At 44.2% G+C, this 19,220-nt stretch overlaps 1 protein-coding gene across 7 annotated transcripts in view; it reads left to right on the top strand.

Moving 5' to 3' along the window:
• Positions 1-19,220, top strand: part of NCAM1 (neural cell adhesion molecule 1) — a 273,015-nt gene that overhangs the window by 124,906 nt on the left and 128,889 nt on the right. For all 7 annotated transcript variants that reach the window (XM_085875921.1, XM_085875925.1, XM_085875918.1 and 4 more), the window contains exons 2-7: positions 1,847-1,924; positions 6,570-6,776; positions 7,678-7,821; positions 11,772-11,909; positions 12,978-13,098; positions 17,704-17,876. In XM_085875921.1, coding sequence (XP_085732047.1) covers positions 1,847-1,924; positions 6,570-6,776; positions 7,678-7,821; positions 11,772-11,909; positions 12,978-13,098; positions 17,704-17,876 — 861 coding nt within the window. The remainder of the gene's footprint in view (positions 1-1,846; positions 1,925-6,569; positions 6,777-7,677; positions 7,822-11,771; positions 11,910-12,977; positions 13,099-17,703; positions 17,877-19,220) is intronic.

Below are 19,220 nucleotides of genomic sequence, written 5' to 3' on the forward strand. Positions count from 1 at the left end.
AGGATCCTGAGTTCAAATCCCACTTGGCTGTTGAATTTACACCAGGTGGGGTTGACTCTGCCTGTGTCATCCTTCCGAGGTTGGCAAAATGAGTGCCAGCTTGCTGGTATACTGTGTCGGAGTGGCGACCCGTCCAGGATTGTGCCCAATAGCCAAGGAGACCGCCGAGGCAGCACCAACGCTCTGCACAGAGTATGGTCCCAATGGATGGATATTGAGCGTTCCTCAAAAATCGTTCAACAGGGGGAATTTAAACATTACCACATGTCACGTGACCATTTGATACAGCACATTGAGCATACATTGAAAATTTTCAAAGTATAATTTGTACACATTTACCTCGGAACCCGCAGATTCGTTTAACACATCCGGATGTGGCGTGGTCAACACTCCTGTGTTCAATTACGTCGTTACGGTGATTGCGATTACGTAAATTGTTCCCACAGTAGTTTATTTTGTGAGGTAGGGTATCGCTCACTGTACACGACAATGGCATTCCGGGGAATCACGCTGAGTGGCTTGGAGGGAGACATAAAACAAAGCTGCTCCCAGGTGTTTTATCACCAGGAACGATCATTATATGAAACAAAACATTGAAGGAATAATGACAGGCCCCATCCGGTCCAGGCCCCTGGGTCGTTACTTTCCCTTTCTTTCTCTGCATATGTAATATGTAGACGGCTCTTGTCAGTTCAAGGTTGATTCCTTTGATTCCAATTCAGTCCTCTGTGGTTATCGGTATGCTTTTTTTGTCATGATGTAAATGAGTTTTCTGATGTTTTGTCGGGAGATCATCAATCGCTTGGCGCAGCGGACATGCCAACCTCTCCAGCCTCGTAAGCGGTTCTCATGACCGTGAGTTCGTCAGTCATGTCCGAGCTCTCCATGTTCGATGCGGGTATTCTGGAAATGCTGCAGCCCATGTGTTTGAACGCTTCATTCGGCGTCAGGTCCTCGTGAATACAGCTCGGTATGGATGCTCATCGTGATCTTGGAGAATGAATCATTGTTCAAAATGGTACGTCGTCAGATTGTCCCTGACCGACGTTCTCCCTGCACCGTTAACATAATCCCTTGTTCGCAATCCAGCTTGGGTCATTCCCATGTACAGTAGTTGTGTCAGCACATTCCATCGATGACCTTTCATCTTCCCCTTTCGTGGGCTGTTTGCGTGGTCGAGAGTTCACGTTCCGCAAGAAAACCTGGAGCCGGTCTCCTTTGAAACGTCACATTCAGCCACCTGTGACGATGACGATGACGTCATTTCTCGTCATCGTCTGCAGCTCTTTCCGTTTGCATCACCCGAATGGTGTTGCACGCTTTGCGTCCGTTGCACATTGGTAACGCGAAGCCCATCACGAATTACCCGGGACAGACGCCATATTGTAACAAAAAAAAATTGTTGTGCTTGTAAATTTAATCTCTGAGAATCCGATTGAAGAGTAAGCCATCGTATGTATAAACCGTTACACACCGTATAAACTCGACCGTCCGCAGAAAGTTTGATTCCTCACACGGCCGGTCTACGGTCCGACCGATCGCACAATTTGGTCCTTTTCCTTATAAGTCCTTTTAAAAATAAAGTTGTATTTTTTATTTTCCTCTTTTCAAAATCTGATCTGATGATGTCATTTGTCTGTAACTTGAAGTTCCGTGATCTTGATACATCTCAACCACAGACGTGGTTCACTTGCACTGTTGAGGCTTGAAAATCAACCAAGGCCATTCCCTCTCCCCCTACCCTCCATCACACCCCTCTACCATGACCTTTTGCCAATTGCATCACAATGCTCCATATCTCCCAAGTGTTCGCTCTCACTAATGACTTGTTCCTCACATTCCTCAGGCCTCGCGCTCCAGGTGGAAATATCTCCATCAGGAGGAGAGATCAGTGTTGGCGATTCCAAGTTCTTCCTATGCATAGGTAAGTATCCAATTTGTGTTCCTCAAAAATGTATGATTTCCTCAGGGGTTCACATAACAATCCAGGGAGGGAGCTTCTCGTACTGCAGGGCTACGTAGCCCTGCGTGCTCCCTGACGATCCTGTCTGTCTCTCAATAACACCGAACTATACCTTGGAATCACTCCGACACAATTATATGAACCGACTCGATGTGATCCCCCAGAGGTTTGAATTTTGATGTCTGTCTGACCGTCGGATCTTCCACGAACGGTTTTCATTCCGAGCTTTTGAGCAGGAGAGGAAATTGCTCCATCATTCTGCTTCCCTATCGATCTCTCTTATCTTCACAGTGATTAATTAATTCCTCATGCTGTAATAATATCTGCTTGTACCATTTAGACATGATCACAATGGATGGGACATTACTTTGTTTGATGCTTCTATGGTTGTTGTTGTGTGTTTTTAAAATTATTATATTTAATTTATTTACACAATTTCCCTTGTGACTCACTCCTTTCCCTTGTTCCCATGACATTTATATTTGATGATAAAATCAATTGAAGTCAACAATCAGGGTTTTATAAAATGAAAGGAGTGCCAAACTCTGTGGGAAGTAAAGTCAAGCTGAGGTTTCAAAGAATTACAATGTCAAGGCTAATGGAAGAGTGAGGTGCGAGAGAGTATAACGGCAACAAACGGGCACTGCTGGGGCAGTGTGGCCACATATTGAAACAACCAGAGAAATGAACAAAATAGGAAAAGGGGGTGGCGGGGGTGGGGTGTAGGGAGTAAGAGGGTTGGGTAAGCTTCGGTAATGTTGGCGTGGGTAGAAATGGGGTTGCATGAGATGGATGGTGCACAATCAAGATTGCCCTGGAGGGAAGAGTGGGATGCAACAGATCTTGTTTTCTCTAACCCCCATCCTTTCTCACCCCAATCCTTTTCTTCTCCCCTCATGTTCTCCTGTAAGTGCTTCCCACTCTCGAAACTTCTGGTCCACCAATAGCATCGATCTGCATTCTAACTTCACAGATCTGTTCATACAGGCTGCTGCAGCGAATATAGGGTTTGTATGTCTCGTGGAAACATTTCTCCAAAGCTTGGTGGGAGTTGGTCAGTTCTGGCTCTGGAATAGATCCCCCTTATATTCCTTCCCTACTGAAAGATGGAGTCATGCTGGATACCGCCTGGGAAAAATCAGAGTTCCTGAACTCGTGTCTTCACTGCAGAAGGGCTAAGATCCAAAATTCTTCCCTTCTTGTACCCATGCCATCTCCATTTACAGAATGTTCCCCACAGCATCTGGACTTCCATCTGCTTAGGGGGACAAGTTTAAAAGTTACAAACATCAATCTTGTCTATAAGAAAGGTTGCAGAACTGATCCTCTCATATCAAGATCCATCGGCCTTCTCCACTTCATAAGCAAAGTGAATGGCCGATCTCGGGCACTATCTCTTCTCTAACCTGCTTAACTCTGTCAACCGGTTTGGTTTGAGATCTGGCCATTCGACCTTGGATATGTTACTTCTGTGACAGCATTGAATGGATGCCCTTAACCTCAAGCAAGAGGTTAGGGCCTTGTCTCTGGATATTTATTGAGCCTTCTACATTATCTGGCATCTAGCCTTGATTAAGTTGTCTTCCTTTGGTATCCAGGACTTCCTTGCTCATGTGGTTGTCTGATTTATTTTATCAGCAGACATGTAGTGTGGCTCTTCGTGGTGTTCTATCCCATGACCTTTCATTTCGCACTGGAGTTCCACAAGACAGAATATTTGGACCGATGTCAAAACACATTCTGTCGTTTCACTGATTACTCCAATCTCTGCTGAACAGTACATCATTCTTGTGAAAGGCCTGCTGCTGCTGAATACCTTTCGTCAAACCTGAACAAGATAAGTATCTGGTCAACTACTTGGAACATGACATTCAATGGCGGCAAGTCGCACACTCTCACACCGCCTCTCCACAAAGATCAGCAATCAAACTATCCAATCTACCTTTTTGAAGCCACTGTAGGGGGTACAGTCCTTGGACCATCGTGACCTTAGCATTTGCTATTACCTTTCGTGGGAGGATCGTACCACCAAACAGACATCGAAGGCTAGTCGTCATCTCTGTGTTCTCTGGCGAGTTGAGGCATTGCTGAGCCACAATGAGCTCATCATGGTGTGTGTATGAGGCTTTCATATAGAGCTCCATTGAATATGGTTCCATGCTCTGGCTTGGTGCTCCTGATTCCCACCTTGTTGCTCTTGAGGCAATCAAAAACAAGGTCTTCCGCACAATTGGAATCGCAAGACAGGAAGTGGATATTCATGAACTGTCACTCTCACAACAGCAGCAAGTTGGTGGGCTCTGTTTTATACAAGCTTACATCTGGTGTTGCTGCTCCCACCATCTTCTACCTCTGCCCTCCCTTAGTCACCTCAGGTCACATGTGCTTCTCACCAAACCCTCACCTGCTCACCCTCCCGAAGAGCAGGCTGCGTGAATCCATCCTCTTATGCTTCTAATTGTGGAATCATGTCAATTGTCTTGTCCTCCTCACTTCAATCTTTATAATACAGTCCACAGCATTACCTCATACACTTACCCATGCACACCCACAATCTCGACACATGCTGATTCTTTCTCATTCTGTTCCTCTCCGTGCCATTGTTACTCATTTTTGAGTTATTCCTCCTTTCCTGCTTGTGCATGCCCAACCCCCGTACTCCGTACCCTTTGGTATTCTGTAAAGCTGCTGCCCTTTGTCATTTACCTCCCCCAAGACCCTTGTAAAAGAGGGGAGGTGAGCATGAGGCCATGATGCTGTTTTATTTTTTTAATATGTTTAACCAGGAAGGGGTTACTGGAAGAGTGAGTGCATACTTGAATTGCTGGAGAGGGACAGAGGGATGAGCGAGCATACAGAGGGAGCTATACCGGAGGAGATTTCGTTAAAATTTAACAGAAAGGCTACTGACGGGGCTGCGATCTGACAGCAGCAGGCCTTGTGGCTTGTTGTAGGAGATGCCAATAATGTTGAGAGCTTTGGATTCCAAAGATTCCAGGGAATATGGACATGATACTGCAGCACTGTTACGGTATGGGTGTCAGCTATGCTCGCTCTCTCTCTCTCCCATGTTCTGACAGGCACGTAACCCCCATCACCAAGCCATAACTGGCTGGTTTCATGAAATCAAAACGATTTCGTTATACATTAAATCGTACAATACAACCTAATTATATAAATACATCAATCAACTCGTTGTGACACAATAACTCTAAGGGCAAAGCTGTATGGTTTGACATCCTCTTTAGTCATTAAATGTACACACAGTTCCTGACGGAGTCTTCTTCCTCCATGCCGATGCTCAACAAGCCTTGTCGAGGATGGCCAGATGAGTAGTTGTGATTGTTCGGTGCATAATGGCAGCAGTTCAAAGCCGTTGCTAAACTAGACGCAGCATACACACAAAACCCTGAACATACTCTCTCTCACGAGCTTCTTTACTCATGAAACTGACCAGCTCCACCCAGAGCTCCCCGTCACCCATGCAGACGAAGCACATCGACTCGTCCCAAATTCACTCGGACACATGAGCCGTTTACCCACAAACTCCTGGCTGGCATTGTGCGGGAAGAACATTGCGACCCCGCTCCTTCAGCGCCTGTTCGAGTGCTGATACCGTCTCTCGCAATCACATCCACATCTCTGTGAATTGCATTCGACAACTCTTTCTAAACGCGGTGCTTCATGCTGATTCCACGTGGGCTCCTCGTCGTTTCATCGTTTCTGCTCCCTTGATCCTTCCTTAACGCATTCTCTGCTTCTCTCTCTTGAATTTGCCTTACTCTCTCACTCTTAATGCTCATCATGAGCAAACCTTCGAGAGTCCAGGAATCTTCTGGTCACATCAAAACCACGACCTCTTTTGCGGTTATGTAATTCCATCGAGCCTTGGTGAGCTGTGTCCCAGGACTTTCTTGTGACATCAAAACCATGACTTATTTTTGCAGAAACACATGTCTGATCAGCTCTTTTAGAAATTGCTAATCTGTTCCAGATGTTACCATGCATGAACTGAGGACCTCTACATTTAAATAAATCAGCCCTTCTCTATGTTTCATTTAATCAAATAACACCACAAGACATTGTTGTATTTAAAGAAACCGAAATCCGTTGGTGCTGGGGTACACTCATTGAGAACGCATTCATCACAGCAACGAAATGCACTTCACGGCAGCATGTTAACTCATCGCATCCATAATCGGTGTCAGCCAAGGTGGAACAGCAGTTCTCTATTGGGATATGGACAAAGGTCTTGTAGGCTGTGAGTAGTTGTGATTTTTTTCCCAGAGATTTGAGTCGTTGGCCCTTCATTGGAGCAAGCACCTGTTCTTATCATTCAAGCTGCACACCGATGCAGACCGACACTGGTCTTGATAAAAGTATTCCTATTTCCATTTGCTCGCTGCTCACTTTCTTCTTCCTCACAGTTGCCTCTTCCACAGTTATTCCTCTTTCATTGCACCCTTGAACCTTTTCTTCATCCCCTTCAGTTTGCACTCTTACTCTTCTCTCACTCGTGCATTAACGGCTTACCTCGACATTGTATTTCACCTCGTTGTCTTCCATTTCCTTCACCCTTCACCAAGCCCTTTGTTTCCTTCTCCAGTCGATGAAGAAGCTGCTGAAGTTACCTGGTTATCTCCAAATGGGAAGCCGGTGGGATCGTCTGGCCGCCTCGTGGCCTCCTCGCAGGGGACCGAGACGATGCTAACTATCTATGAGGCGGTGTTAAAAGATTCTGGAATCTACAAGTGTGTGGCTAAGGCAGCGGATGGCTCGACCACGGAAGGTTCAGTTCAGGTTGACATTTACCGTGAGTATCTCGGCTTAAATCCTCATCTCTCACTTCATATCTTACCTGGCACAAATATTTTGCCTCTCCAACACGCCTTATTTCACTTGCATACTCCCCATTCACGTATCGCACACGACACCACTATTCCAGGAAAGGAAATGAGATAGAGGGAAATAGAACGATGCGGAGAGGCCCAAAGACAAATGGTGGAAGCTGTGGGGAAGTTTGACTTTGTGAGCTATTAAATGTCCTTTTTTATCATTTTTCCGCAGAGAATAGGCCACGGTGAGTCTGATTGTGCATTAGACGTTACATGGGACGCTGAACAGAGAACCACCGAGGCATGCGTCTTTCTGACAAATGTCTCTGCCTCTCGCTCTCCCTCTTTATCTGAGCCTCTCTCGGCCACTCGGCCATCCGTAAAGATGTGATGCCTTAAACTGTCTTTGTGTGAAGAACAAACGTTATTGCACATTGCTCATTTTTTATTGTTTCGCATCTCGATTCCATCCTGTGTGTTTGTGTTTTAACTCCATAATGCATTTAGTTCTGGATAAAAAGGGAAATGTGAGTACCAGTAGGAGTACGGCGGGGTGGGGGTTTTTGCACCTCCAGCAAGGATGACACGAGTCACATGATCCTTTACGCACTACATGGAGCGCCGAAGGGTCGTACGTGACATCTTACGATTGGCCATTCATTTTCTCGATCCCAAATTATGCATGATTGTTTGCATGCAGTCTCCGTCTGCCTGTTTGAATGTGGATCTCTCTCTTTTTCTGCACCCTTTTCGTGTCCTCATCGCGTCAATCATGTGATGCTACCCAAAGGCTTGCACGCCAAACAATTTTTTCTTTTTTTAATGTTATCATTGCTTTACAACCTATTAGTGTGTATTTATTCCCGTGCGCCCCCCTAGAGAAGCTCACTTTCACGGATGAACAGCCCACGCAGGAGTTTACGGAAGGAGAGGTTGCCGTGGTGAAATGCAAAGTGTCTGGTATACCACGACCCCGCGTGCTCTGGAAGCTTGGTCGACGGAATGTCGTCAGCAAAACGGATGGTTCGTATGACAGTATCTGACTCACCTTCTTGTCTTTCACAGTTCTCATGCAAATATTTCAAATCACCCGTAGGCCTTGTTCCAATAAATTGAGCAAAGGTGGTGCCCTCATTGGTCAAATTTTATTCAAATGAGGTGCATGTTTTGCTTTGATTAGCCATTTTGCCAATAGTGCACCTTGCTATCAGCAGTCATTGTCATGCTTTTGATTGTGTGCCATTTTTTTTTTTATTGGCTGATGAAACTGAAGCTAGGACAAAATTGAAATGCTCAATGCTTGCAACACACGAAAAGAAAAAGACATCATACCAGCATTAAAATTTTCTTTACAAATAGGCGTAAAGCCTGTAGTGATTGCCCAGATTTGATTGGTTTCATTATTTTGTGTCTCGTGATAAGATTAAGTAGTTACGGTTGTGGCGTTTTAAGAATAGACCCCTCTCTCTCATCTCTGCACACCGGCATGCACACGAGAATCCAGTTACGGAAAGACGTGGCGAAACGACGGCCATCTGGTATGGTTTGTTGCGGATCACCAAATAGGGGCGTGATGGACGTTACTTTGTTCCAGTTTTCTCTTTCTTACTCTTTCTTTCACCATCTGCAGTGTTACTTGCAGCAACAGACTGTCCGTCTCTGCTATCATTTGGACAGTGTGCGATGAGAGTTGCTGTTAAGGTGTTTCAGAAATATCACAATGGCGTGAAGGTACTTGTACCTGAAGGAACTGTGCTGATTGACACGTTTTGTTTTGTGTGTGTGTGTCAAATAACCCCTAAAATATTCTATACAAACCCATTGTCAAATGTGCAATTGTTCACTAGTTTGCAGATTACCCCTGTCAGTGTTATGGGATTCTTTTGGCACATAATAGGGACTGCAGGATATCTCAGCTGGTAAAGTGCTCACCGACCTCCCTTGTGAAGTTGAATTTGACTGAAACTGCCACCCCGGATGAGATTGATTCCTCTTTGGTTTCTTACATTGTGTAGGTATTACTATACTATGTACTTTGACGTACATTAGCTGAAGGTTGGAAAACCAACAAACAAACAAGAAGACGACGTCGTGCAGAGCACGATATTGCAAAATCCATAAAGCAAACTTGACCTCAACAATAATTGGTGGTTGAATTCAGTGACCTGAAATGTATATCTTGAAATTTCAAGTAAATCCGATGAAAATTGAGGACTTTAGAAATACCACCTAAGTTGTTGACCTTTTGATCTCAACAACAATAGGCTTCTTCCATATGACAAATTCGACCATGTGGTGAAGTTTCGTGAAGACCGGTTTAAAATTGTGGCTTGTAGGTGACAAACGGGCAGAATAACAAAATCGATTGACCAATACACTTGAAAAATCTTCGATTTTGCCAGTCACAAAGTACATTGATTCAGAATTGACCTATCTCCTTGTATGGTGTCCTGAATACATTATCATCAACACTCGAGAAATCCAATCTTCATTCCACTATATTCTGAATTATCAGATTTACCTGTCAGGGACAGGTCATGGGATAGCATGGCATTTGATGTGATGTGAGAGTCATCGTAAAAACAACTACAGCATTGCGCTTGAAGCATCGATGTCATTCGGCAAAGCAAACTGTATTAGAAAGGTCTACTTTAGACCGGGCTGAACGGAATAGACGTCGGAGCTGTAAGTAAATGTAATGTAGTTGCCGTAAGCAGAATTTTAAGACATCGTTAATTATGCCTGAAGTTTGGTGATGACATGTGAAGCGGCAGTGAGAGAGGCGATGGGAAACATGACTGACAAAGTGGCAGACACTGCCCTTTTATTTGCACCGATATTCAGACTTTGCTCTTTTTAACAGGTCATACCTGCGAGTCCCAAGTTGTACTTGTTAGAAAAACTTTGCTGTATTTGTAATCAAATTTTATGTACTTCTGGTTGTAATAACTTTAAAACGAGGGTTGACACACCTTGTGCCGTTTATAGTGGCCAGAGTAATGTTGTTAACAGAAGCAGTGTTTGCATGTACTTGGATGACATGATGGAGAAAGAGACCCGGCCTGATGTTTGGTGCTGTGCCGAGTATCCGTTATCAGTTTGTAATCGGACATCTCAACAAAGTTATATATTTTTCAGCATCTTCACCTCCACCACCGAAGGTGGGCAGATGTTATGTTTTTACCTCTGTCTGTCTGTTTGTCTGTCTGTCTGTCTCTATGAGCAGGATATCTCAAAAAGTTATGGATGGATTTCGATGAAACTTGGCGGACATGTTGGGTGTGTGATGCGGACGAATTGATTCGATCTTGGTGAAGATCCGGATCCGATACGAGAAATTTAAATACTTTTTTCACCACTGATTCTTCACCATTGAGAGATAGAGCCATAAACGATATATAGCACGACATCTCAAAAAGTTGCAGACGGATTGTAATAAAATTTGGGAGGATGAGTTTGTGAGGTGACAAGAACGAGCCAATTCGATTTTGGTTGAGATCCGGATCCAGATCTGGTCTATCAGTGGAATGCAAAACATAAACTCGTAAACTCTTCAGTCTGGCGGAGGTATGCGCTCTACTGAGTGTGCCATTCTAGTTATCAATGGGCTCGGGCAAGTCCCTTGACGGTCGTAAGGCACGGCGCACATACCATGGAGTTTGGAGCCACTTCATGAAGGTTTAAAGTATCAAAGTGGCATTGTTTTGGATGCCTCTACTATAATGCACGCAACCTGGGAAACAGCGAGTTGCAATTCAATGCCACCAAAGGAGAATAATTAATCTTGAACAATTTAGACAGCAACAGCTTTAGGATATTCGCTAAGAGAGATGGCTTCCTGCCAACAGGACGGTAAAGGTAAGTGTTGAGTCACGAGTTTTCTTTCTCCTTCTATGCTTCCTCAGGCACCCTCTAACATCACGTGCAGCAACACCTGAAGGCTGAACTATGTGTCGTTGCTGACCAGTCGGTGCACAAACATGGCCGTCACGTGTGGAAGCATTGTTTGTATAATAATGTATCGCCTCTATTTGTGATATAATCAATCGTTTCTCACTCACAATTACCTGTAACTCAGCGTATGCTAGCATTTATGTAGGAAACATTTCAGGAACCGATGATTCAAAAAATGGAGATAATTTTTTTTTAAAAAAAACACATGCACCGCACCTTCAATTAAATGCTATTCTTGATCGTCATACCTGTTGATGTGCACATGGACTCGAAGGTTGTACTCTAAACTCCCTTGTGGAATGTGTGCTTGAGTAATAATAGCTTATCTTGAGTGCTGCACATATAGTCTCTGAGATTTGTGCGTGCCATACCCATAACTCTGAAGGCCACCAGGCACAGGCACCCAGCGACATTCCTGTGTTTTGGTACCATGGCAAATTCCGCAGATGGGGCAAGCTTAAACTTAGGCACCAAAACTCATTGTACCCTTTTCTTGTCTGTGATACTGCATGTCATCAGCCCGGGGTACCCCAAGAGACTTCCACAGTCGGTCTTCAATGCGACGGGTGAATGAATGATCGCCTTGTTCGGACCACAAGCCGTGAAATGAGGAACAGTGAAAGCGTATTTGCTGGCCCTTTTTTGTTTCTTTGTTTGTTTGTTGTAGATTTGAATACATGATACTGTTTGATCCGATACCTTAACAACGTTAATTAGCAAACGATAAAACGTCAGCGGTCCATGAAGCTCGCATTCTACAAAGCACAACACATTTGGTTCAACAGCAATATGCTGATTTGTATAAACTTTCAAGTGCGAAGAACAATAATAAACAGCACTTTTGTAAAAATGCTTTTTGAACCGTGGTCTTCCCACTACCTTGAGTCTCTTTGAAGCAAATAACAATTTTTCAAACTGAAATGATGACTTGTGGGAACGTGCCAAAACAAGTGGAAATTTTAACTGAGCTTGTGCCACATGATCCGCTCTTCATGTTACACTTCCATTGTTCCCAACAGAGCGCTTTGTCTTGCTCAACAACAACTTCCTACAGATCAGCAACGTGCGAAAGTCAGACGAGGGAGTGTACCGCTGTGAGGGACGCATCACTTCACGTGGCGAACTGGGCTTCATAGATATCCGTGTGGTTGTTAACGGTGAGCTTTCGGCATCAACGATGATGCTATTTATTGTGCACTGCCACTGACTTGCGTTAAAAGCACCAAAGTGTACTCATTGAATCATCTTAGAATGCTAATATATACAACTAATATTCGAGAACCACTGAAACGTCACACCGGCACACTATTGGACAGAAATTGAAATGTGGGAAATGATGTAACATTAATGAAATGGACCAAACCCAGCAAGTGACAGAAGCACAGATCTTCACACAAACCGATTCCACATATTGATTCACTACCAACATCCAAAATGCTTTAAAACCAGTAAAAAATATTAGTTGTGTTCATTCCATTTCATATGTTAATTGCAGCAGGTGTCATGGCCACTGTATGCAAGTGTTGTGCCTCCTGGTGAAAGTTGGCACAGGTATCCAATGTTTAAAAAATATTTTTTTACGTGATCATGAGACTACCACTCATCTCACGTGTGTGCAAGTTCCAACGGTGTAATTTGAGCCCACATCTTATTTGACACACAAGTCATTTGCCACTGTTTGGGACCATAAGCTGCTACGAAATAAGAACCTTTTCAATGGCTGTTAGAACCTACTTCCTGGCTAAAGATTGATGGCGGTCTGCCTGGCAATTGGATAATTGAGAAAAAATGTTAACTCCCAAATGAATTCCACACCTTAGCATTCTGTGAGTAGCTGATGAAATGCTTAAGGGCTACAGTTAGGATAATACGTTGAATATGCACCGAAGTGAGCTCGGAGCACATGGCAACGTATCGGCTGTGATACTACTGTTGTGCCTGAAGATGAATGCCTCTGGTCATATGTGCTCGAACTATTTGAGAACACGTCACCCTTTCCTCTGTTTTTTATTTATTTTATTTTAATTTTTTGGAAATGACTGTTTTTAATGAGCCTAAGAATCGCCATATAGGAAAATGAACCCTGCAGGGAGCGTCAAAGCTAATGGAACACCTCTTAAACTGTTGGGCCTTTGTCTTCCTTCTCCCACTTCTCTGATGATTTAAGTCGATACTGAATAACACTAATTTGAATATTAACTTTACTGGAGTTCTTTTCCTGGCAGTACCTCCCACGATTAATGCTCAGGAGGTGAGGGTGAACGCGACGGCAGGGCGCGGTGAAACTGAACGCCTTTCCTGCATGGCTGATGGTTCTCCTGACCCGGTTGTCACTTGGTACCACCAGTAAGTATGACACAGACCAGGGAGGCATCCAGGTTGGCAGGTTCATTAATCTGCGATGATATCACAAAGCAATATCTCAACCTCAACCTTGATCTGAACTCGAGAGAACCCCGACGTCAAAACAATTAGCGTCTGAACGCTGATTATAATAAAATTAATCGGTCTTTCCCTGAAACATTATTCCACTGAAAAACTACAGATTAATAAGACCTTACACATTTCCATCAGTCACGAGAAATTGTGATCGATGCATGGTGGTGAACTGCTCCACAGTAATTTAGCAAAGTTATTTACTAAACACTTGGAAGATAGAAAAATCCCCAAAACTTGGAAGAACTCATAGCTGGTCCATCCATCCATTGGGACCATACTCTGTGCAGGGCGTTGGTGCTGCCTAAGCTGTCCCCTTGGCTATTGGACACAATCCTGGACGGGTCGCCACTCCGACACAGGATACCAGCATGCTGGCACTCATTTTGCCGACCTCAGAAGGATGGTAGGCTGGTACTGATGCACAAAGAAAGAGATCAGGTGGAACGAAACAATTATCTATATATATTAATGCTGAAGGACCAATTTTGTGCTCCTCCTAGCGGTCGCGCCACGTTTTTCTCGGTACTGTGACCTGGACTGAAAGAAACTTCGTACTTGTAAGAGTGCATCGCACATAGTGGCAATGGTCAACCTTCAACTCTGAAGCAGAATATACACTTTTCATTTTACATTCGTTTACATGTCGACGTTTGACATCACCGCTGAGAGGCGTCAGGACGTCATGACATCATCGGTCATTCGCTGACGTCATTATATCCGTCGTCGACAGACCGTTACCGCTGAGAGGTGTAATTCCACTCCTCGAAAATAGCATCCGCAATGTAAAACCCTCTTCTGCACATACCGACTACCTCAGAATGTGAATTTGACACAAAAAATGTAACAAGAAACATTGTATCTTCTTATATCTATATATTAATACTGAAGGACCAATTTTGTGCTCCTCCGAGCGGTCGCGTCACGTTTTTCTCGGTACTGTGACCTGGACTGAAAGAAACTTCGTACCTGTAAGAGTGCATCGCACATAGTGGCACACAAATCAGGGGATTTCTTCACAAGGAGTAGTGCACACCAAAAATGTCGTGTACAAGGACGTTTTGTAGGCCTCATTAGGTAAGGCCATGGAGTACATCGACTGGGATCTGGCTCTTACAAGAGCCGCCACTGGTTGTCATATTTGGCTCATGGAACGGAATCCGTCTGTGACGGGGTTTCGGCTAGTCTTCCAATATTGGCTTTTTCTTCTTTACTTATAAATTGTTGAAAAAGATGATCAAGAACAGACTCTGGATTGAACTGGACAACAACCAACTATGGAAGTAAGCAAGTTTTAGAAGTTGGTACTCAACAAGAGATCACATTTATGCAATAAATCATCTTCTGGAAGAAAAAAAAAAATGAAGAGAGTAAAACTTACTTTGTCTCGCATTTGTTGATGACGAAAAAGCATTTGGTGTGGAAACAAATACTCTCATGTACAAGCTCTGTGTCACCAAAGTGTCAACACTGGATGAAGATCTGTTCGTCCACAGCCTGATGGAGTACTGCCCTCTCCTCTGGGCTGGCGCTCCTGCCTCTCACCTTTCTTGGCTTCACGCTGTGGAAACCAAGGCATTTAGGATCATTGGTAACTCCCGCGATGAGGCCGAGTCTTTGGGTCTCTCACTGTCTCACCACAGGCAGGTCGGTGGTCTTTCTGTCTTCTACCGTCTCCTCTCTGGCCTCGACCCTCTGCTCTGTCTGAGATATGTCCCTCCCCATATTTCCGCAGGGCGCTCAAGGTCCGCCAGCAACCCCCTTCTTGTAAAACTACCAAAATCACGAATCACCGCTCACCTTCACGCTTTCATTCCTCTTTCCCCCTTCCTTTGGAACAAACTCCCACACTGTCTTCAATCCCACTCTTCCCTCTATGTCTTCAAAACAGCTATTCACCACCACCTCTTATCGTCCCCCATCCAAATCCTCGATCTTTTCTACCCCGTTGATCCACCCCAAACCCACCTCCTTCATATTCCCTGCTTTCCTTCCTGAAAGTCCCTGCAATGTCCATCTTGTTTACGCCCATGGACCCCACCCCATCTCTCTCCCTTCCACAGATCTCCTCATGTGTCTGTTCCCCACTGCTTTCTGCTTCCCTCTCCCATCCCTCCTGTCTCCTACTCCCCTCTTTATAGGTTCTTTATGTTAGCTCTTATATGAGTCTTGACATTGCATATAGTATTAAAAAATAAATATAAAGATCTCAATTTGGAGACTCAAAAATAGGACTAAAAATGAATACAAGTAATAATAAATAAAAAATTTTAATGCAAAAGGATGGGGATGATTACAATAAATTATCATGTGCACCCATCCCCACATTTTTCTTTGAATACTGGTTGTTCCTTGTCCATCCCTGCTTCCATTTGCGATGATAGTTTATGTTTATCGTTTCCATTCATAAATTTGACCAGTGAAATAATAAACCTTCCAAAGAGGAAAGATGGGAAGACCTTGAAAGGAATGAGAGAAAGCGGTGGGAATGACGATGAAGCCGAGAAGCTGCAGATAAATGTGAATCCCACTCTCGTGTCGCTCTCCTAAATTGAAGCAGAAGCTCCACTTATCGATGTAGGAGCTCCAGAAAGCAAACGTCGGATTCTCTCGGCAACGTTCACGTATAAAACTGTCAAACACGTCCATGATGTCTTGCATCTCGTCACCATGCGACAGGTTCTTAAAAAGTGCAAAGGGGGAAGGTGTCCAACCTGTACTTGAAGAATTTGGTGACTTTCTGTCTGCTCATGACTCAACGAACTCGTACATGATTCAATGCGTAGCTGCTGAAGTGCCTCGTACATGGTTTTGTGTGCGTGCATTGCTCAGTTGCACTGTTTTCCTTCCCAGACCTGATTGAGTCCTGATTCCACAAGGAAATCAGAGACCTACATCCGGATAGTGTTTACCGATGATTGACAAAAAAAGACTTCGCTGTGTGAAATTAACCAAGGCGGATCACAAGGTGCTCTGTGAAAGTTGGATTCCCCCAACATACTTTATCCTGAGACTTGGAATAAACTGCTTGTTCGAATACCAGGACAACACTGTGTTGTTTCAATTCATCCGCAATGGGGAGGCTTTTAGGAAGTATTGCATTGACTGCTATCTTCATTCAGAGAAGCTTTAGTAACACTCAAGTCCCACCACACTTGATTTCACAATGTCGTCAGTGCCATGAAGTAGAGTATTATAGCCAGCCCGTCCAGGCAAATTATGAGCCCCGTCGCCGAAGTACCTCTTCATGCAAAACGTTGCATTCGCACAATGCGATTGCTGTTTCTGTCCATGGAAAGTATCCGCTTAAATAGGCACATTCGCGTTCACAATAATGTCATGAACCGTAAACTGCCCTCGTGTTTGAAAAGGAAAGTTTATAATCGGTGTGTTTTACCAGAAATGGCATGTGGAACTGAAACATGGTCTTCAATAAAGGAGATTGAGCAAACATTGATCACTCGGCAAAGAGCCATGGAAAGAAGCTGCCTTGGCTTAATCAAAAGGGACAAGAAGAGAAACCAATGGATCAGAGACACACACACACAAGCATTTAAGTTGTGAAATCAAGTGTGTGGGACTTGAGTGTTACTAAAGCTTCTCTGACTGAAACCAATGGATCAGAGAGAAAACAAAATTCGTCGACCTTCTGGTGATAATAAAAAGAACCCAGCAATTAAATGGAACTCATCTGGAAAAGGACATACAACAACAATTACAAACTGCGTGAACTCGAGAAGGACTCCCCTCCCCATTTTATTTTGCTCTGACAAAGGGTGAACACCTGAAACATCACCTTCTCTTTGCTTGCCATTGCGGTTAGTGTACCTCGAACATTCTGTTTATTTCATCCATTCAGCTCGAGAAGGCTCTGGAAGTAGCAAAGGTAGAGCAACCATCAGATTAAGTGATGAAATTGAAAAATGTACTGCAGTCCAATGGACTCAAATTTCATTCAATCTTCTTCTACTTCTTGTTGTTCTTCTTGTTCTTGTTCTTGTTCTTCTTGTTCGTCTTCTTGTTCTTGTTCTTGTTCTTCTTGTTGTTGTTCTTCTTGTTTTTCTTCTTGTTCTTCTTCTTCTCATTGCTTGAGGGCACAGCTATGTCACTGATGCAATGCCCCTATTACCAGCACACCGGTGCTTATTTCGCCGACCTCGGAAGGATGACAGGCTGAGTCAACCCCACCTGGTGTTAATTCAATGATGGACAGGAGCTCAAACTTAGGACCCTAAAATCCCAAGCCAGTCACCCAAACAGCTAAGCCAACACCAGGCTTATTGAATGGAACAGGATGGACCATGTCTTGGAACACCTTTGGCAACCATTGGACTAAATAGGCTGCTCAAATCAATATCGCTGCGTTCGGCTGGATTCAAACCCGCAACCTCTGGGAGGCCAGTACAGTGCCCTCAGAGACAAGCCATCACCCTTCCCGAATGTCTGTTTCAAGTGTTTTAAAATACCTCTTATGTCATCACAAACAAAATTCTTTCAATTCCTGTATCTGTGCAGAGCGGCCATCGACGAAGAGTCTCAGTTGGAGCAGTCAGCCAAGTTTTCATTTGAGCGTGGACACACCGTGCTCGTGGTCCATAACATCACAAAAGATGATTCTGGCTTGTACGTGTGCAGCGCGAGTAACAAGGCTGGGGATGCGGAGGCCGAGGTCACATTGCATGTGTTTGGTGGGTTTATGCGACGTCACGCTTTCACATTGATTGTTGTGAAGTCGTTTTTCTCCACATGGCCAATGACTCATCAAATTAATTTTGTAAACTGCAGTAGTTGGGATGAAGTTGCAGGGAATGAAAATGGAGAGTGCAACAGAGATGATGGTGGCTACAAACTGGGGTTTTAGACAACCTGGTGTGGTGGTTCGTTGGTGATTCGACTTCATAAAATATCCTGTTTGACTGTATCGTGCAACCATGTTCATCCGCATATCGTAACTTTTTAATCACAAATTCCAGTTCTCCAAACTCTAACAAACCAGTTGACCGACTGTAAGTGATGTCGGTGAGTGATGTGAGTGATGTCCATCAAAATGGCACACCTCACGCAACACAGACTCACAAATCTGTCTAGATAAGGAGCATACGTTGTGAGTGATGTGAGTGATGCTCACCGACTCTGAGTGGTGTGAGTGATGTCCATCAAAATGGCACACCTCACGCAACACAGACTCGCAAATCTGTCCAGATAAGGAGCATCCCCTACTCGGCTGACACGAGTTGTAGTGAATGTTCAAACCATTATTTTACCTTTAAACCTTTTCATAATCGAGTCATTTCTCTGGTCATCTGATTTCCGCAGTCATTTTTCGCCGCAAACCATGAAATGACATAACTTGCCATACTCCAGCCATGCTGTTACCTGATTTGAAGGTCTGTCACAATGGCCTAAACAAGAGGTGTGCACACTCCCTTCTAAGTTGTCTGGCTTGGGTTCGAATCCCGACCCAGCTATAAACTGTCATCCCTGTGTTTCACAGGCAGGGTGATTCATCTACGCGTGTGCCGTCCCTCTGATGGCTTCAATCGGGCGTCCTGTCTGCCGTCATTAGTCGGTGGATGTTAAAAATCCCACGGTGTCCTTTGCGAGGAGGAGGCGAGCTATCACTGGCACCCTGGTCAAATTACAAATACTTGCCCTACCTAACCAGCAGAGGGCATTGGCTGAGGGCATGGCTCTGCCGCAAATGTAGTCATGCTATCCTGCAGCCTTGTGCTGCACATGAAAGAAGAAAAAGACGACGACGACATGATTTGAAAAAGCCGCTGCATTCGCTTGGTGTTTTGAGAACCTTTGCGCATCCTGAACAACATGGGCGGCGTGTCGTGTGGGAATGCTGCTCTTGTTTTGCTGTCACACACTGCTGAAAACATTGCGGTTAGCGTTCAGGTGGTGTATGTTAAAGGTTCTTCACATATTGGGTTGATTTACAGTGAACGTGCACATCAATTTGTCTTGCTTTTGCTTGCTTTGTATGTCTTAAAATAATACTCCCCTCTTTATTAGCCTCGCATGTT

This window comes from Eptatretus burgeri, chromosome 3 (assembly GCF_056783735.1).
Source record: "Eptatretus burgeri isolate ZD-2024b chromosome 3, Ebu_testis_v1, whole genome shotgun sequence".
Taxonomy (NCBI): Eukaryota; Metazoa; Chordata; class Myxini; order Myxiniformes; family Myxinidae; genus Eptatretus; species Eptatretus burgeri.